This window comes from Taurulus bubalis (genome assembly GCF_910589615.1).
Source record: "Taurulus bubalis genome assembly, chromosome: 3".
Classification (NCBI taxonomy): domain Eukaryota; kingdom Metazoa; phylum Chordata; class Actinopteri; order Perciformes; family Cottidae; genus Taurulus; species Taurulus bubalis.
The window spans coordinates 41,237,240-41,255,496 of NC_136591.1; the positions used below are offsets into that span (position 1 = coordinate 41,237,240).

General features: G+C 46.0%; 1 protein-coding gene across 1 annotated transcript; it reads left to right on the forward strand.

Annotated features, from left to right (window-relative positions):
• Nucleotides 1-48: 48 nt before the first annotated feature.
• On the forward strand, nt 49-17,949 carry abce1 (ATP-binding cassette, sub-family E (OABP), member 1). The gene is made up of 19 exons (XM_079216054.1): nt 49-157; nt 1,022-1,151; nt 1,265-1,350; nt 1,478-1,575; nt 1,686-1,803; nt 7,689-7,826; nt 8,151-8,220; nt 8,496-8,592; nt 8,661-8,750; nt 8,868-8,989; nt 9,125-9,249; nt 9,671-9,767; nt 13,815-13,874; nt 14,273-14,331; nt 14,647-14,757; nt 15,172-15,314; nt 15,408-15,530; nt 15,628-15,739; nt 17,613-17,949. Exons 2-19 carry the CDS (start codon nt 1,049-1,051, stop codon nt 17,658-17,660), a joined length of 1,800 nt encoding a protein of 599 aa, XP_079072180.1. The 5' UTR covers nt 49-157; nt 1,022-1,048; the 3' UTR covers nt 17,661-17,949.
• Nucleotides 17,950-18,257: the final 308 nt, after the last annotated feature.

The window sequence follows — 18,257 nt, forward strand, 5'->3', positions numbered from 1 at the left end:
GCGTCGCTTCTCCCGCCATCTTTTTTTTCCTCCCCTCAGCCGGCTTCCAGGGATAGAACACGTTGCTTCGTGGAGAGCGAGAGAGAGAAAGTTTAACCCTAAAAACCGGTCGTGTTTCCCGGCGGTTTTTTTGCGTCGAACCGGGAGCGGAAGAGCGGTGAGTTCCTCAAGTTATCGACCCGGATTGTGCTCCTCTTTGTCGGGGGGCTTTGAAAACGAGCAGCTGTCAAAAAGTGCGGGGGCCTCCATTGCTTGTGGCGTAGCTAAGCTAACCCGTTAGCTAGCTGTTAGCGTCTCCACACCCGTTGCAATAACTCGCCAATTAAACGTTATTCTGCTCCCAAATGATAATGTACTCACTGAATGTCACGAGTTGATGTGTTTTATTTCAATCACTGTGATTAAACAATGGATTCGGCATGTGAATGACTCGCTGATCGGCAGGTTATTTAAGGACAAATCCAACTTTGGTGCGCGTCACCGCCCGTTGGCCGGGACGTCGAGACCCTTTAGAGAACATCTTCATGGTTCGTTGCAGAACCTGTTAAGAGAACATCTTCATGTTCCGCTGCAGAACCTTTAAGATAACATCCTCATGTTGTAGCTGGTGCGTTAGATGCGGTTTAAAGGCCGTACGTCACGTGCTACGTCAGTGGCGACGGCAACAATAAAGGGCCAGATTATTAAATGGAGTCTGGTGTGACTCACTGGACTGGTTTCAGGCTGCTTCGCTTCTGAGACCCAGAAGTGGAAAAAAAACACTACATGATCTGCGTTAAAGCCACATAAGGACCAGGTCTGTGGTGGTCCAGGTCTGTGGTGGACCCGGTCTGTGGTGGTCCCGGTCTGTGGTGGTCCCGGTCTGTGGTGGTCCCGGTCTGTGGTGGACCCGGTCTGTGGTGGACCAGGTCTGTGGTGGTCCCATTGTCCCAAAGTGAATGTGTTGCTTCAGCAGAGTGACGCTGTCCCCAATCTGTTGCATCACCCCCCGAAGTGACCTCCCTCTTCTTCTCCTCCTCAGCTCCACAGGTGCTGTAGCGCCTCCGTCATGGCGGATAAGAACACCAGGATCGCCATCGTCAACCACGACAAATGCAAACCCAAGAAATGCCGCCAGGAGTGCAAGAAGAGCTGCCCGGTGGTCCGCATGGGTGAGCGAGGGGCTCAACACCTCAAAATCTTCATCTCAGGGACGGCTTCGTGCTGCACAAGAAACACTAACGTGTGTGTGTGTGTGTGTGTGTGTGTGTGTGTGTGTGTGCAGGCAAGCTGTGTATCGAGGTGACCCCTCAGAGTAAGATCGCCTGGATCTCAGAGTCTCTGTGCATCGGCTGCGGCATCTGCATCAAGGTGAGGAGGCGTTCAGGTCTTCATGATGTGAAGGAAACACATTATTCACTTGTTCATGAAGAAAAACATCCGATGGATTTTTTACAAACGAGTGATTGTATTACTTTTCCTTTTTTTCCCGTGACAGAAATGTCCATTCGGCGCGTTGTCGATCGTCAACCTGCCGAGTAACCTGGAGAAGGAAACCACACACAGATACTGCGCCAACTCCTTCAAGCTGCACCGGTACGCCGCTGCTCTCTGTGTGCAACCAAACCGCTCTGTCTTTAATGAAGGGTTAACGTGGGAAGACATCTAAGTGTGTGTTACGATATCAAATGTGTGTGTGTTTGCAGACTGCCGATCCCTCGGCCTGGAGAGGTTCTGGGTCTGGTGGGGACCAACGGTATCGGCAAGTCCACGGCCCTGAAGATCCTGGCCGGGAAACAGAAACCCAACCTGGGCCGATTCGATGTGAGTCGAGAGCTGTGTGTGTGTGTGTGTGTGTGTGTGTGTGTGTGTGTGTGTGTGTGTGTGGCTGTGTTTGAGTGTGTGAGGCTGTGTTTGAGTGTGTGAGGCTATGTTTGTGTGTGTGAGGCTATGTTTGAGGCTATGTTTGAGTGTGTGAGGCTATGTTTGAGTGTGTTTGAGTCTTTGAGGCTGTGTTTGAGGCTGTGTTTGAGTGTTTGAAGCTGTGTTTGAGTCTTTGAGGCTGTGTTTGAGTGTGTGAGGCTGTGTTTGAGTGTGTGAGGCTGTGTTTGAGTGTGTGAGGTTGTGTTTGAGGCTGTGTGTGTTTGAGGCTGTGTGTGTGTGAAGCTATGTTTGAGGCTGTGTGTTTGAGGCTGTGTTTGAGTGTGTGAGGCTGTGTGTGTTTGAGGCTGTGTGTGTTTGAGGCTATGTTTGAGTCTTTGAGGCTATGTTTGAGGCTGTGTTTGAGTGTGTGAGGCTGTGTTTGAGTGTGTGAGGCTGTGTTTGAGTGTGTGAGGCTGTGTTTGAGGTTGTGTTTGAAGCTGTGTTTGAGTGTGTGAGGCTGTGCTTGAGTGTGTGAGGCTGTGTTTGAGGTTGTGTTTGAGGCTGTGTGTGTTTGAGGCTGTGTGTGTGTGAAGCTATGTTTGAGGCTATGTGTTTGAGGCTGTGTGTGTTTGAGGCTGTGTGTGTTTGAGGCTATGTTTGAGGCTATGTTTGAGGTTGTGTTTGAGTGTGTGAGGCTGTGTTTGAGTGTGTGAGGCTGTGTTTGAGTGTTTGAGGTTGCGTTTGAAGCTGTGTTTAAGTGTGTGTGGCTGTGTTTGAGTGTGTGAGGCTGTGTTTGAGTGTTTGAGGCTGTGTTTGAGGCTGTGAGGCTGTGTGTGAGGCTGTGTTTGAGGCTGTGAGGCTGTGTGTGAGGCTGTGTTTGAGGCTATGTTTGAGTGTGTGAGGCTGTGTGTGTCTGAGGCTGTGTGTCTGAGGCTGTGTGTCTGAGGCTGTGTGTCTGAGGCTGTGTGTTTGAGGCTGTGTGTTTGAGTCTTTGAGGCTGTGTTTGAGTGTGTGAGGCTGTGTTTGAGTGTGTGAGGTTGTGTTTGAGGCTGTGTGTGTTTGAGGCTGTGTGTGTGTGAAGCTATGTTTGAGGCTGTGTGTTTGAGGCTGTGTTTGAGTGTGTGAGGCTATGTTTGAGGCTGTGTTTGAGTGTGTGAGGCTGTGTTTGAGTGTGTGAGGCTGTGTTTGAGTGTGTGAGGCTGTGTTTGAGTGTTTGAGGCTGTGTTTGAGGTTGTGTTTGAAGCTGTGTTTGAGTGTGTGAGGCTGTGTTTGAGTGTGTGAGGCTGTGTTTGAGTGTGTGAGGCTGTGTTTGAGTGTGTGAGGCTATGTTTGTGTGTGTGAGGCTATGTTTGAGGCTATGTTTGAGTGTGTGAGGCTATGTTTGAGTGTGTGAGGCTATGTTTGTGTGTGTTTGAGTCTTTGAGGCTGTGTTTGAGGCTGTGTTTGAGTGTTTGAAGCTGTGTTTGAGTGTTTGAGGCTGTGTTTGAGTCTTTGAGGCTGTGTTTGAGTCTTTGAGGCTGTGTTTGAGTGTGTGAGGCTGTGTTTGAGTGTGTGAGGCTGTGTTTGAGTGTGTGAGGTTGTGTTTGAGGCTGTGTGTGTTTGAGGCTGTGTGTGTGTGAAGCTATGTTTGAGGCTGTGTGTTTGAGGCTGTGTTTGAGTGTGTGAGGCTGTGTGTGTTTGAGGCTGTGTGTGTTTGAGGCTATGTTTGAGTCTTTGAGGCTATGTTTGAGGCTGTGTTTGAGTGTGTGAGGCTGTGTTTGAGTGTGTGAGGCTGTGTTTGAGGTTGTGTTTGAAGCTGTGTTTGAGTGTGTGAGGCTGTGCTTGAGTGTGTGTGAGGCTGTGCTTGAGTGTGTGTGAGGCTGTGTTTGAGTGTGTGTGAGGCTGTGTTTGAGTGTGTGTGAGGCTGTGTTTGAGTGTGTGAGGCTGTGTTTGAGGTTGTGTTTGAGGCTGTGTGTGTTTGAGGCTATGTGTTTGAGGCTGTGTGTGTTTGAGGCTGTGTGTGTTTGAGGCTGTGTGTGTTTGAGGCTATGTTTGAGGCTATGTTTGAGGTTGTGTTTGAGTGTGTGAGGCTGTGTTTGAGTGTGTGAGGCTGTGTTTGAGTGTTTGAGGTTGCGTTTGAAGCTGTGTTTAAGTGTGTGTGGCTGTGTTTGAGTGTGTGTGGCTGTGTTTGAGTGTGTGAGGCTGTGTTTGAGGCTGTGTTTGAGGCTGTGAGGCTGTGTGTGAGGCTGTGTTTGAGGCTATGTTTGAGTGTGTGAGGCTGTGTGTGTCTGAGGCTGTGTGTCTGAGGCTGTGTGTCTGAGGCTGTGTGTCTGAGGCTGTGTGTTTGAGGCTGTGTGTTTGAGTCTTTGAGGCTGTGTTTGAGTGTGTGAGGCTGTGTTTGAGTGTGTGAGGCTGTGTTTGAGTGTGTGAGGTTGTGTTTGAGGCTGTGTGTGTTTGAGGCTGTGTGTGTGTGAAGCTATGTTTGAGGCTGTGTGTTTGAGGCTGTGTTTGAGTGTGTGAGGCTGTGTGTGTTTGAGGCTGTGTGTGTTTGAGGCTATGTTTGAGTCTTTGAGGCTATGTTTGAGGCTGTGTTTGAGTGTGTGAGGCTGTGTTTGAGTGTGTGAGGCTGTGTTTGAGTGTGTGAGGCTGTGTTTGAGTGTGTGAGGCTGTGTTTGAGTGTGTGAGGCTGTGTTTGAGTGTGTGTGAGGCTGTGTTTGAGTGTGTGTGAGGCTGTGTTTGAGTGTGTGTGAGGCTGTGTTTGAGTGTGTGTGAGGCTGTGTTTGAGTGTGTGTGAGGCTGTGTTTGAGTGTGTGAGGCTGTGTTTGAGTGTGTGAGGCTGTGTTTGAGGCTGTGTGTGTTTGAGGCTGTGTGTGTGAAGCTATGTTTGAGGCTATGTGTTTGAGGCTGTGTGTTTGAGGCTGTGTGTGTTTGAGGCTATGTTTGAGTCTTTGAGGCTATGTTTGAGGTTGTGTTTGAGTGTGTGAGGCTGTGTTTGAGTGTTTGAGGTTGCGTTTGAAGCTGTGTTTAAGTGTGTGTGGCTGTGTTTGAGTGTGTGAGGCTGTGTTTGAGTGTTTGAGGCTGTGTGTGAGGCTGTGTTTGAGGCTGTGTGTGAGGCTGTGTTTGAGGCTATGTTTGAGTGTGTGAGGCTGTGTGTGTCTGAGGCTGTGTGTCTGAGGCTGTGTGTCTGAGGCTGTGTGTCTGAGGCTGTGTGTTTGAGGCTGTGTTTGAGTGTGTGAGGCTGTGTTTGAGTGTGTGAGGCTGTGTTTGAGTGTGTGAGGCTGTGTTTGAGTGTGTGAGGCTGTGTTTGAGTGTGTGAGGCAGTGTTTTAGTGTGTGAGGCAGTGTTTTAGTGTTTGAGGCAGTGTGTGAGGCTGTGTGTGAGGCTGTGTGTGAGGCTGTGTGTGAGGCTGTGTGGCTGTGTCTTTGAGGCTATGTGTTTGAGGCTGTGTTTGAGTCTTTGAGGCTGTGTTTGAGTCTTTGAGGCTGTGTTTGAGTGTGTGAGGCTGTGTGTGTTTGAGGCTGTGTTTGAGTGTGTGAGGCTGTGTTTGAGTGTGTGAGGCTGTGTGTGTTTGAGGCTGTGTTTGAGTCTTTGAGGCTATGTTTGAGGCTGTGTTTGAGTGTTTGAGGCTGTGTGTGTTTGAGGCTGTGTTTGAGTGTTTGAAGTTGTGTTTGAGGCTGTGTTTGAGACAATGTGTGAGTCTTTGAGGCTGTGTTTGAAGCTGTATTTGAGGCTATGTTTGAGTGTTTGAAGTTGTGTTTGAGGCTGTGTTTGAGTCTTTGAAGTTGTGTTTGAGTGTTTGAGGCTGTGTGTGTGTTTGAGGCGGTGTTTAAGCTGCTGTGTGTGTGTGTGTGTGTGTGTGTGTGTGGCTGTGTGTGTGTTTGAGGGTCTGTGAGGCTGTGTGTGTGTTTGAGGCGGTGTTTAAGCTGCTGTGTGGGTGTTTGAGGCGGCGCCGATGAGATAACGTTTTGGGTGGAGCGTTTTCTCTTCCCATCGACCACCAACTGAAAGCCTTTTGTGCTGAAAGAAGTAATAATAAGGACGTTCTCCTCCTCCAAGACCTCGTTCATGTTCCATGTAAAGCTGGAATCACATGCAGTCTGTGTGGAAACAGAAGTAAACAAAATAACCAGTTGTCCATCCAGTGGTGACGAGATCCTAGTTTTCTCCTCCGCTTTGTTCACGGCTCAATGAGGAAACTCTCCCAGACTTCTACGTTTATCTCAGTTCGATGTCTTGAATCACACTTTTCAAATGTTCTTTTTGGATTTCATTATTTTGAATCTAAATAAAGCTATTCCTAAAAAATATAACCATCAAGCAAGTTGTGTAGCTTCAGGAGGAGATGGGTACGATCTATTAAACATACTTCACTTTTTTATAGATATTTTAACAATAAAAGCTTCTTATTTCACTCTGGATTTCAACATGGAATATGTTGGCGTGTTGTTGACGCGCTGTTGACGTGTTGCCTGCTGGTTCCCGTGTTGTTGACGTGTTGCCTGCTGGTTCCCGTGTTGTTGGCGTGTTGCCTGCTGGTTCCCGTGTTGTTGACGTGTTGCCTGCTGGTTCCCGTGTTGTTGGCGTGTTGCCTGCTGGTTCCCGTGTTGTTGGCGGGTTGCCTGCTGGTTCCCGTGTTGTTGGCGTGTTGCCTGCTGGTTCCCGTGTTGTTGGCGTGTTGCCTGCTGGTTCCCGTGTTGTTGGCGTGTTGCCTGCTGGTTCCCGCGTTGTTGGCGTGTTGCCTGCTGGTCCCCGTGTTGTTGACGTGTTGCCTGCTGGTTCCCGTGTTGTTGGCGTGTTGCCTGCTGGTTCCCGCGTTGTTGACGTGTTGCCTGCTGGTTCCCGCGTTGTTGGCGTGTTGCCTGCTGGTTCCCGTGTTGTTGACGTGTTGCCTGCTGGTCCCCGTGTTGTTCCCGCGTTGTTGACGTGTTGCCTGCTGGTTCCCGTGTTGTTGACGTGTTGCCTGCTGGTTCCCGTGTTGTTGGCGTGTTGCCTGCTGGTTCCCGCATTTTTGACGTGTTGCCTGCTGGTTCCCGTGTTGTTGACGTGTTGCCTGCTGGTTCCTGTGTTGTTGACGTGTTGCCTGCTGGTTCCCGTGTTGTTGACGTGTTGTTTGCGTGTTGCCTGCTGGTTCCCACGTTTTTGACATGTTGCCTGCTGGTTCCCGTGTTGTTGACGTGTTGTTGACGTGTTGCCTGCTGGTTCCCGTGTTGTTGACGTGTTGTTGACGTGTTGCCTGCTGGTTCCCGTGTTGTTGACGTGTTGTTGACGTGTTGCCTGCTGGTTCCCGTGTTGTTGACGTGTTTTTGGCGTGTTGCCTGCTGGTTCCCGTGTTGTTGACGTGTTGCCTGCTGGTTCCCGTGTTGTTGACGTGTTGTTGACGTGTTGCCTGCTGGTTCCCGTGTGGTTGACGTGTTGTTGACGTGTTGCCTGCTGGTTCCCGTGTTGTTGACGTGTTGCCTGCTGGTTGACGTGTTGTTGACGTGTTGTTGACGTGTTGTTGACGTGTTGCCTGCTGGTTCCCGTGTTGTTGACGTGTTGTTGACGTGTTGCCTGCTGGTTCCCGTGTTGTTGACGTGTTGCCTGCTGGTTGACGTGTTGTTGACGTGTTGTTGACGTGTTGCCTGCTGGTTCCCGTGTTGTTGACGTGTTGTTGACGTGTTGCTTGCTGGTTCCCGTGTTGTTGACGTGTTGTTGACGTGTTGCCTGCTGGTTGACGTGTTGTTGACGTGTTGTTGACGTGTTGTTGACGTGTTGCCTGCTGGTTCCCGTGTTGTTGACGTGTTGTTGACGTGTTGCCTGCTGGTTCCCGTGTTGTTGACGTGTTGTTGACGTGTTGTTGACGTGTTGCCTGCTGGTTCCCTCTCCAGAACCCTCCAGACTGGCAGGAGATCTTGACGTACTTCAGAGGCTCCGAGCTGCAGAACTACTTCACTAAGATCCTGGAGGACGACCTGCGGGCCATCGTGAAGCCGCAGTACGTGGACCAGATCCCCAAGACCGTCAAGGTAGAGGCTGCTGGTAGTACTGTGTGTACTAGTACTGTGTGTACTAGTACTGTGTGTGTACTAGTACTGTGTGTACTAGTACTGTGTGTACTAGTACTGTGTGTGTACTAGTACTGTGTGTGTACTTGTACTGTCCACTGGTTTACCTGCAGACTTTACTTTCTCTGGATAAGAGTTGGAGCCACTGGGCTGGTTTCATGTTGGATCTTTTAATATTTAACTCCTGCTAGTTTTTCAATGACCAAAACCTGCTACTCAGAGGACCAGAGTTCTGGTTCTTGTTTTTAATCTGGACTGGTTGTAATTGCTCATGTCTGCCTGCAGGGGTCAGTAGGATCCATCCTGACCAGGAAGGACGACACAGACACACAAACCATTGTCTGTAAACAGCTAGGTAACACACACACACACACACACACACACACACACACACACACACAGAGACACAATATAGTTTGTTCGTCAGCTTTAAAAGTGATAATATTTACTTTTATTTTTATATATATATATATATATATATATATATATATATATATATATATATATATATATATATATATTTTAAATGCAATATTTCATAACTTTTTCCTCTATCAATGGCATGAAAAGTGACGGCCAGCCTTGTTAATCTGTCTGTGTTGTGATTGTCTGTTTGTTGTTGCCGGGCAGATCTGACTCACCTGCGGGAGCGTAACGTGGAGGACCTGTCTGGAGGAGAGCTGCAACGCTTCGCCTGCGCCGTCGTCTGCATCCAGAGAGCCGACATGTGAGCCCACGTCATCATCATCATCATCATCATCTTCATCAACAATAACTAAACCTTCTGTCCTTCAGCTTCATGTTCGACGAGCCGTCCAGCTACCTGGACGTGAAGCAGAGGCTGAAGGCCGCCATGACCATCCGCTCACTCATCACCCCGGACAGGTGAGCCTCTTCACGCGTTAATACACACACACACACACACACACACACTTATGAAGGTGTGTATGTACATGCCCGTCAGACCCCAGGTGTGTATAAAGTGTGTATACCTGTGTGCAGGTACATCATCGTGGTGGAGCATGACCTCAGCGTTCTGGACTACCTGTCTGACTTCATCTGTTGTCTGTACGGCGTGCCGAGCGCGTATGGAGTGGTGACCATGCCCTTCAGCGTCAGAGAGGGTAAACTCACACACAGTCAAAATATATAAATAAAACTAAATATATATGAAAAAGTAAAAAAAATATATATATAGAATTATATATATATATTTTTTATATATGAATTATTAATATTCCCCTCTCTGTGGTCCTCAGGCATCAACATCTTCCTGGACGGGTACGTTCCCACGGAGAACCTCCGGTTCAGAGAAACCTCTCTGGTCTTCAAGGTGGCGGAGACGGCCAACGAGGAAGAGGTGAAGAGGCTGCGGCACTACCAGGTCTGCTCCTCCTCCTCTTCATCAGTATTCATATGAACCCATCACTCTTCCTCCTCCTCTTCATCAGTATTCATATGAACCCATCACTCTTCCTCCTCCTCTTCATCAGTATTCATATGAACCCATCACTCTTCCTCCTCCTCTTCATCAGTATTCATATGATCCAATCAGTGCTTTTGTTTTGGTAGTTTTATTTATTTATTTCATTCAACTATCCAGAAATGATGAAGACAATTATCTTTATTTTTATCTTTTAATTACTTTATTTGAAATTATCTTAATTTTCCGTATCTGAAAATACCTTATTTTAATATCTCCACTCAAATTAGCATATTTTAATGTTTTTTTATTAAATAATTTTAAATGATCTGAAAGTGTCCTCTCTAAAGTGTGTTAACTCCTCCCCTTTTCCTGTGTTCAGTATCCTGAGATGACGAAGACGATGGGAGAGTTCAGTCTGGAGATCAAAGCCGGAGAGTTCTCTGACTCTGAGATCATGGTGATGCTGGGAGAGAACGGTGAGGCTGCCATCAATAATATATAATCCATAATCAATAATCCATTATCAATCAGAGGAGAGAACGGTGAGGCTGCCATCAATAATATATAATCCATAATCAATAATCCATTATCAATCAGAGGAGAGAACGGTGAGGCTGCCATCAATAATATATAATCCATAATCAATAATCCATTATCAATCAGAGGAGAGAACGGTGAGGCTGCCATCAATAATATATAATCCATAATCAATAATCCATTTTCAATCAGAGGAGAGAACGGTGAGGCTGCCATCAATAATATATAATCCATAATCAATAATCCATTATCAATCAGAGGAGAGAACGGTGAGGCTGCCATCAATAATATATAATCCATAATCAATAATCCATTTTCAATCAGAGGAGAGAAAGGTGAGGCTGCCATCCATAATATATAATCCATAATCAATAATCCATTATCAATCAGAGGAGAGAACGGTGAGGCTGCCATCAATAATATATAATCCATAATCAATAATCCATTATCAATCAGAGGAGAGAACGGTGAGGCTGCCATCAATAATATATAATCCATAATCAATAATCCATTATCAATCAGAGGAGAGAACGGTGAGGCTGCCATCAATAATATATAATCCATAATCAATAATCCATTATCAATCAGAGGAGAGAACGGTGAGGCTGCCATCAATAATATATAATCCATAATCAATAATCCATTTTCAATCAGAGGAGAGAACGGTGAGGCTGCCATCAATAATATATAATCCATAATCAATAATCCATTATCAATCAGAGGAGAGAACGGTGAGGCTGCCATCAATAATATATAATCCATAATCAATAATCCATTTTCAATCAGAGGAGAGAAAGGTGAGGCTGCCATCCATAATATATAATCCATAATCAATAATCCATTATCAATCAGAGGAGAGAACGGTGAGGCTGCCATCAATAATATATAATCCATAATCAATAATCCATTATCAATCAGAGGAGAGAACGGTGAGGCTGCCATCCATGATCAATAATCCATAATCAGAGTTGAGAAACATGTTTATTTTATAAATTATCGTCACTAGTCATGAGCCTCCTCTTCGTCACTAGTCATGAGCCTCCTCTTCATCACTAGTCATGAGCCTCCTCTTCATCACTAGTCATGAGCCTCCTCTTCATCACTAGCCATGAGCCTCCTCTTCATCACTAGTCATGAGCCTCCTCTTCGTCACTAGTCATGAGCCTCCTCTTCATCACTAGTCATGAGCCTCCTCTTCATCACTAGCCATGAGCCTCCTCTTCATCACTAGTCATGAGCCTCCTCTTCATCACTAGTCATGAACCTCCTCTTCGTCACTAGTCATGAGCCTCCTCTTCATCACTAGTCATGAGCCTCCTCTTCATCACTAGTCATGAGCCTCCTCTTCGTCACTAGCCATGAGCCTCCTCTTCGTCACTAGTCATGAGCCTCCTCTTCATCACTAGTCATGAGCCTCCTCTTCGTCACTAGTCATGAGCCTCCTCTTCATCACTAGCCATGAGCCTCCTCTTCATCACTAGTCATGAGCCTCCTCTTCATCATGAGCCTCCTCTTCGTCACTAGTCATGAGCCTCCTCTTCGTCACTAGTCATGAGCCTCCTCTTCATCATGAGCCTCCTCTTCGTCACTAGTCATGAGCCTCCTCTTCGTCACTAGCCATGAGCCTCCTCTTCGTCACTAGTCATGAGCCTCCTCTTCATCACTAGTCATGAGCCTCCTCTTCGTCACTAGTCATGAGCCTCCTCTTCATCACTAGCCATGAGCCTCCTCTTCATCACTAGTCATGAGCCTCCTCTTCATCACTAGTCATGAGCCTCCTCTTCATCATGAGCCTCCTCTTCGTCACTAGTCATGAGCCTCCTCTTCGTCACTAGTCATGAGCCTCCTCTTCATCACTAGTCATGAGCCTCCTCTTCATCATGAGCCTCCTCTTCGTCACTAGTCATGAGCCTCCTCTTCGTCACTAGTCATGAGCCTCCTCTTCCTCATGAGCCTCCTCTTCGTCACTAGTCATGAGCCTCCTCTTCATCACTAGTCATGAGCCTCCTCTTAATCACTAGTCATGAGCCTCCTCTTCATCATGAGCCTCCTCTTCATCATGAGCCTCCTCTTCATCATAAGCCTCCTCTTCGTCACTAGTCATGAGCCTCCTCTTCATCACTAGTCATGAGCCTCCTCTTAATCACTAGTCATGAGCCTCCTCTTCATCATGAGCCTCCTCTTCATCATGAGCCTCCTCTTCATCACTAGTCATGAGCCTCCTCTTCGTCACTAGCCATGAGCCTCCTCTTCATCACTAGTCATGAGCCTCCTCTTCGTCACTAGTCATGAGCCTCCTCTTCGTCACTAGTCATGAGCCTCCTCTTCATCACTAGTCATGAGCCTCCTCTTCATCACTAGTCATGAGCCTCCTCTTCATCACTAGCCATGAGCCTCCTCTTCATCACTAGTCATGAGCCTCCTCTTCATCACTAGTCATGAACCTCCTCTTCGTCACTAGTCATGAGCCTCCTCTTCATCACTAGTCATGAGCCTCCTCTTCATCACTAGTCATGAGCCTCCTCTTCGTCACTAGCCATGAGCCTCCTCTTCGTCACTAGTCATGAGCCTCCTCTTCATCACTAGTCATGAGCCTCCTCTTCGTCACTAGTCATGAGCCTCCTCTTCATCACTAGCCATGAGCCTCCTCTTCATCACTAGTCATGAGCCTCCTCTTCATCACTAGTCATGAGCCTCCTCTTCATCATGAGCCTCCTCTTCGTCACTAGTCATGAGCCTCCTCTTCGTCACTAGCCATGAGCCTCCTCTTCGTCACTAGTCATGAGCCTCCTCTTCATCACTAGTCATGAGCCTCCTCTTCGTCACTAGTCATGAGCCTCCTCTTCATCACTAGCCATGAGCCTCCTCTTCATCACTAGTCATGAGCCTCCTCTTCATCACTAGTCATGAGCCTCCTCTTCATCATGAGCCTCCTCTTCGTCACTAGTCATGAGCCTCCTCTTCGTCACTAGCCATGAGCCTCCTCTTCGTCACTAGTCATGAGCCTCCTCTTCATCACTAGTCATGAGCCTCCTCTTCATCATGAGCCTCCTCTTCATCACTAGTCATGAGCCTCCTCTTCATCACTAGTCATGAGCCTCCTCTTCGTCACTAGTCATGAGCCTCCTCTTCATCACTAGCCATGAGCCTCCTCTTCATCACTAGTCATGAGCCTCCTCTTCATCACTAGTCATGAGCCTCCTCTTCATCATGAGCCTCCTCTTCGTCACTAGTCATGAGCCTCCTCTTCGTCACTAGTCATGAGCCTCCTCTTCATCACTAGTCATGAGCCTCCTCTTCATCATGAGCCTCCTCTTCGTCACTAGTCATGAGCCTCCTCTTCGTCACTAGTCATGAGCCTCCTCTTCCTCATGAGCCTCCTCTTCGTCACTAGTCATGAGCCTCCTCTTCATCACTAGTCATGAGCCTCCTCTTAATCACTAGTCATGAGCCTCCTCTTCATCACTAGTCATGAGCCTCCTCTTAATCACTAGTCATGAGCCTCCTCTTCATCATGAGCCTCCTCTTCGTCACTAGTCATGAGCCTCCTCTTCATCACTAGTCATGAGCCTCCTCTTAATCACTAGTCATGAGCCTCCTCTTCATCATGAGCCTCCTCTTCATCATGAGCCTCCTCTTCATCATGAGCCTCCTCTTCGTCACTAGTCATGAGCCTCCTCTTCATCACTAGTCATGAGCCTCCTCTTCATCACTAGTCATGAGCCTCCTCTTCATCATGAGCCTCCTCTTCATCATGAGCCTCCTCTTCATCACTAGTCATGAGCCTCCTCTTCATCATGAGCCTCCTCTTAATCACTAGTCATGAGCCTCCTCTTCATCATGAGCCTCCTCTTCATCATGAGCCTCCTCTTCATCACTAGTCATGAGCCTCCTCTTCATCACTAGTCATGAGCCTCCTCTTCATCATGAGCCTCCTCTTCATCACTAGTCATGAGCCTCCTCTTCATCGTTGTTTGTTTCTTTAGGAACGGGGAAGACGACTTTCATCAGGATGTTAGCTGGAGGACTGAAACCTGACACTGGAGGTGAGCTGTCTGTCACTCTGTGTATACATCTCTATACATCTCTATACATCTCTATCTATATATATATATGTCTGTCTGTCTGTCACTCTGTGTATACATCTCTATACATCTCTATACATCTCTATCTATATCTCTATATCTATATATCTCTATCTATATATATCTGTCTGTCTGTCTGTATCTATCTCTATATATATCTATCTCTATATGTATCTATCTCTATATGTATCTATCTCTATATGTATCTATCTCTATATGTATCTATCTCTCTCTATCTATATCTTTCTATATATATCTCTCTCTATATATATATATATATATATATATATATATATATATATATATATATATATATATATATATATATATATATATTTATTCATTCTCTCTCTCTCCAGGTGACGTTCCCATCCTGAGTGTGAGCTACAAGCCTCAGACCATCAGCCCAAAGTTCAGGGTCAGTTCACCTCATGGATATTAATATTCAGTATTTCATGTGTTCTCTGAAATATTAGTTTATTATCACAGGGATAATAAAAAACATGAAAATATTCACATTTGAAAAGTTGTAGTGTTCCCTTTTCTTTATAATGGCCATTGATCCCTTAAATTATCTTTAATCCTTTTTTCTTATATCATCTTATCCTAAATTATCTGAAATGATCTTGTTTTATGGTATATCACTTTGTACCTTTATTAAGAGTGTGTGTGTGTGTGTGTGTGTGTGTGTGTGTGTGTGTGTGTGTGTGTGTGTGTGTGTGTGTGTGTGTAGGGCAGTGTCAGAGCTCTGCTTCACGAGAAGATCCGAGACGCCTACACTCACCCTCAGTTCATCACCGACGTCATGAAGCCCATGCAGATCGAGAGCATCATCGACCAGGACGTGAGTACTAGTACTATGTACAAGTACTGCTTCTACTGGAGTAAAAGTACCATGAACTTATGTACAAATACTCCACAGCATCTTATTGTTGCAGCTGCTTTAAACATATTTATACTCATAACATATTTATATATATTAGAGTTTTATTGGAAAGTCACAGAATATATTTAGAGACACTTTGGGTTTATTTTTGATTGTTTTTAAGCCCAAAGTGTCTAAATATATTCTGACTTTAAGCTCTCTGCTGCCCCCTGCTGGCTCTCATTGTATTGAGTAAAATCATCTTACGTTAAACTTATTTTAGCAATAAGCACCAGGTATTTGAAAGCGTGACATTAAAGAGTGGTTTCCTGTTAGAGATGCTCTGACTCCGCCCCCCCTGACTCCGCCCCGCCCCCTGACTCCGCCCCTCAGGTGCAGAACCTGTCCGGTGGAGAGCTGCAGCGCGTCGCCCTCACGCTGTGTTTGGGGAAGCCGGCCGACGTTTACCTGATCGACGAGCCGTCAGCCTACCTGGACTCTGAGCAGCGCCTGATGGCCGCCAGGGTCATCAAGAGGTCACGACCCCTCCTCCTCCTCCTCCTCTCTGCTGGCCCCTCCTCCTCCTCGGCCTCCTCACTGTGTGTGTGTGTGTGTGTGTGTGTGTGCAGGTACATCCTCCACGCCAAGAAGACGGCCTTCGTGGTGGAGCACGACTTCATCATGGCCACCTACCTGGCCGACAGAGTCATCGTGTTCGACGGCATTCCCTCCAAGACGACCGCGGCCAACACGTGAGGAACACGCGTGTTAGAGCGTTAGAACATGCTTTAATACATGTTATTTATCTCTGTGTGTGTGTGTGTGTGTGTGTGTGTGTGTGTGTGTCAGGCCTCAGGGTCTGCTGGCGGGGATGAACCGGTTTCTGTCGCTGCTGGAGATCACGTTCAGGAGAGACCCCAACAACTTCAGGCCGCGCATCAACAAGTGCCACTCCATCAAGGTACAAGTACACAGAATATACTCCATCAAGGTACAAGTACACAGAATATACTCCATCAAGGTACAAGTACACAGAATATACTCCATCAAGGTACAAGTACACAGAATATACTCCATCAAGGTACAAGTACACAGAATATACTCCATCAAGGTACAAGTACACAGAATATACTCCATCAAGGTACAAGTACACAGAATATACTCCGTCAAGGTACAAGTACACAGAATATACTCCATCAAGGTACAAGTACACAGAATATACTCCATCAAGGTACAAGTACACAGAATATACTCCATCAAGGTACAAGTACACAGAATATACTCCATCAAGGTACAAGTACACAGAAAATACTACTCCATCAAGGTACAAGTACACAGAAAATACTACTCCATCAAGGTACAAGTACACAGAAAATACTACTCCATCAAGGTACAAGTACACAGAAAATACTACTCCATCAAGGTACAAGTACACAGAATATACTCCATCAAGGTACAAGTACACAGAATATACTCCATCAAGGTACAAGTACACAGAATATACTCCATCAAGGTACAAGTACACAGAAAATACTACTCCATCAAGGTACAAGTACACAGAAAATACTACTCCATCAAGGTACAAGTACACAGAAAATACTACTCCATCAAGGTACAAGTACACAGAATATACTCCATCAAGGTACAAGTACACAGAATACTACTCCATCAAGGTACAAGTACACAGAATACTACTCCATCAAGGTACAAGTACACAGAATATACTCCATCAAGGTACAAGTACACAGAATACTACTCCATCAAGGTACAAGTACACAGAGAAAATACTACTCCATCAAGGTACAAGTACACAGAAAATACTACTCCATCAAGGTACAAGTACACAGAAAATACTACTCCATCAAGGTACAAGTACACAGAATATACTCCATCAAGGTACAAGTACACAGAATATACTCCATCAAGGTACAAGTACACAGAATACTACTCCATCAAGGTACAAGTACACAGAATACTACTCCATCAAGGTACAAGTACACAGAAAATACTACTCCATCAAGGTACAAGTACACAGAAAATACTACTCCATCAAGGTACAAGTACACAGAATATACTCCATCAAGGTACAAGTACACAGAATATACTCCATCAAGGTACAAGTACACAGAATACTACTCCATCAAGGTACAAGTACACAGAATACTACTCCATCAAGGTACAAGTACACAGAATATACTCCATCAAGGTACAAGTACACAGAATACTACTCCATCAAGGTACAAGTACACAGAGAAAATACTACTCCATCAAGGTACAAGTACACAGAGAAAATACTACTCCATCAAGGTACAAATACACAGAGAAAATACTACTCCATCAAGGTACAAGTACACAGAGAAAATACTACTCCATCAAGGTACAAATACACAGAGAAAATACTACTCCATCAAGGTACAAATACACAGAGAAAATACTACTCCATCAAGGTACAAATACACAGAGAAAATACTACTCCATCAAGGTACAAATACACAGAATACTACTCCATCAAGGTACAAATACACAGAGAAAATACTACTCCATCAAGGTACAAGTACACAATACTCCAAGGGCTCAACAGTTCGTCAACACCATGTAAATGCGTTGCCCTTCACTGACCCCTGCTGGTGACCGTCTGCATTACAGCAATGATGAAAGGACCGCAGTTGAATGCAGAGTGTTGTGTTGTATAATGTGCATGAAGTACGTGAAGTGTTGTGTAGTATTGTGTATTGTGTGTTGTGTGTGTAAAGTACCGGCTTCTGTACACAACGTGTCTAGTCGTCGTCGTCAACGCTTACGCGTACTAATAAAGTTACCGATCTGCTTCTCAGGACACGGAACAGAAGAAGAGCGGGAACTACTTCTTCCTGGACGACTAGGACGACTTCCTGCTTCCCGCGATGCGTTCAGGGGCCGCGTTCAGAGGGCCGCCGTGACGTCGCCCCAGAGGAACAACACGTGGCAGAAAAATACAAAATATATAAATAAATATCATCATATGAATCTTTGAAAGATAAGAAACAGCCGTTTGTGTTCCAGAGCGACGATGTTGTGAAACGTTTTAAATGGAAGAAGCAAAGCTGCGTTCACAAGCAGCGAGTTCAGAGACGTGAACATTCAGCATCTTTTATCTCATTTACATCATGACAATAAACTGATGCCACCTGATCCCAGCAGCGCCTCTTGTTCTGATTCATCCTAGTGTCCCTGAACACACCACACACACTACTGCTGGTACTAGTACACCACCACGAATACTACTGCTGGTACTAGTACACCACCACGAATACTACTGCTGGTACTAGTACACCACCACGAATACTACTGCTGGTACTAGTACACCACCACACATACTACTGCTGGTACAAGTACACCACCACGAATACTACTGCTGGTACTAGTACACCACCACGAATACTACTGCTGGTACTAGTACACCACCACACACACTACTGCTGGTACTAGTACACCACCAC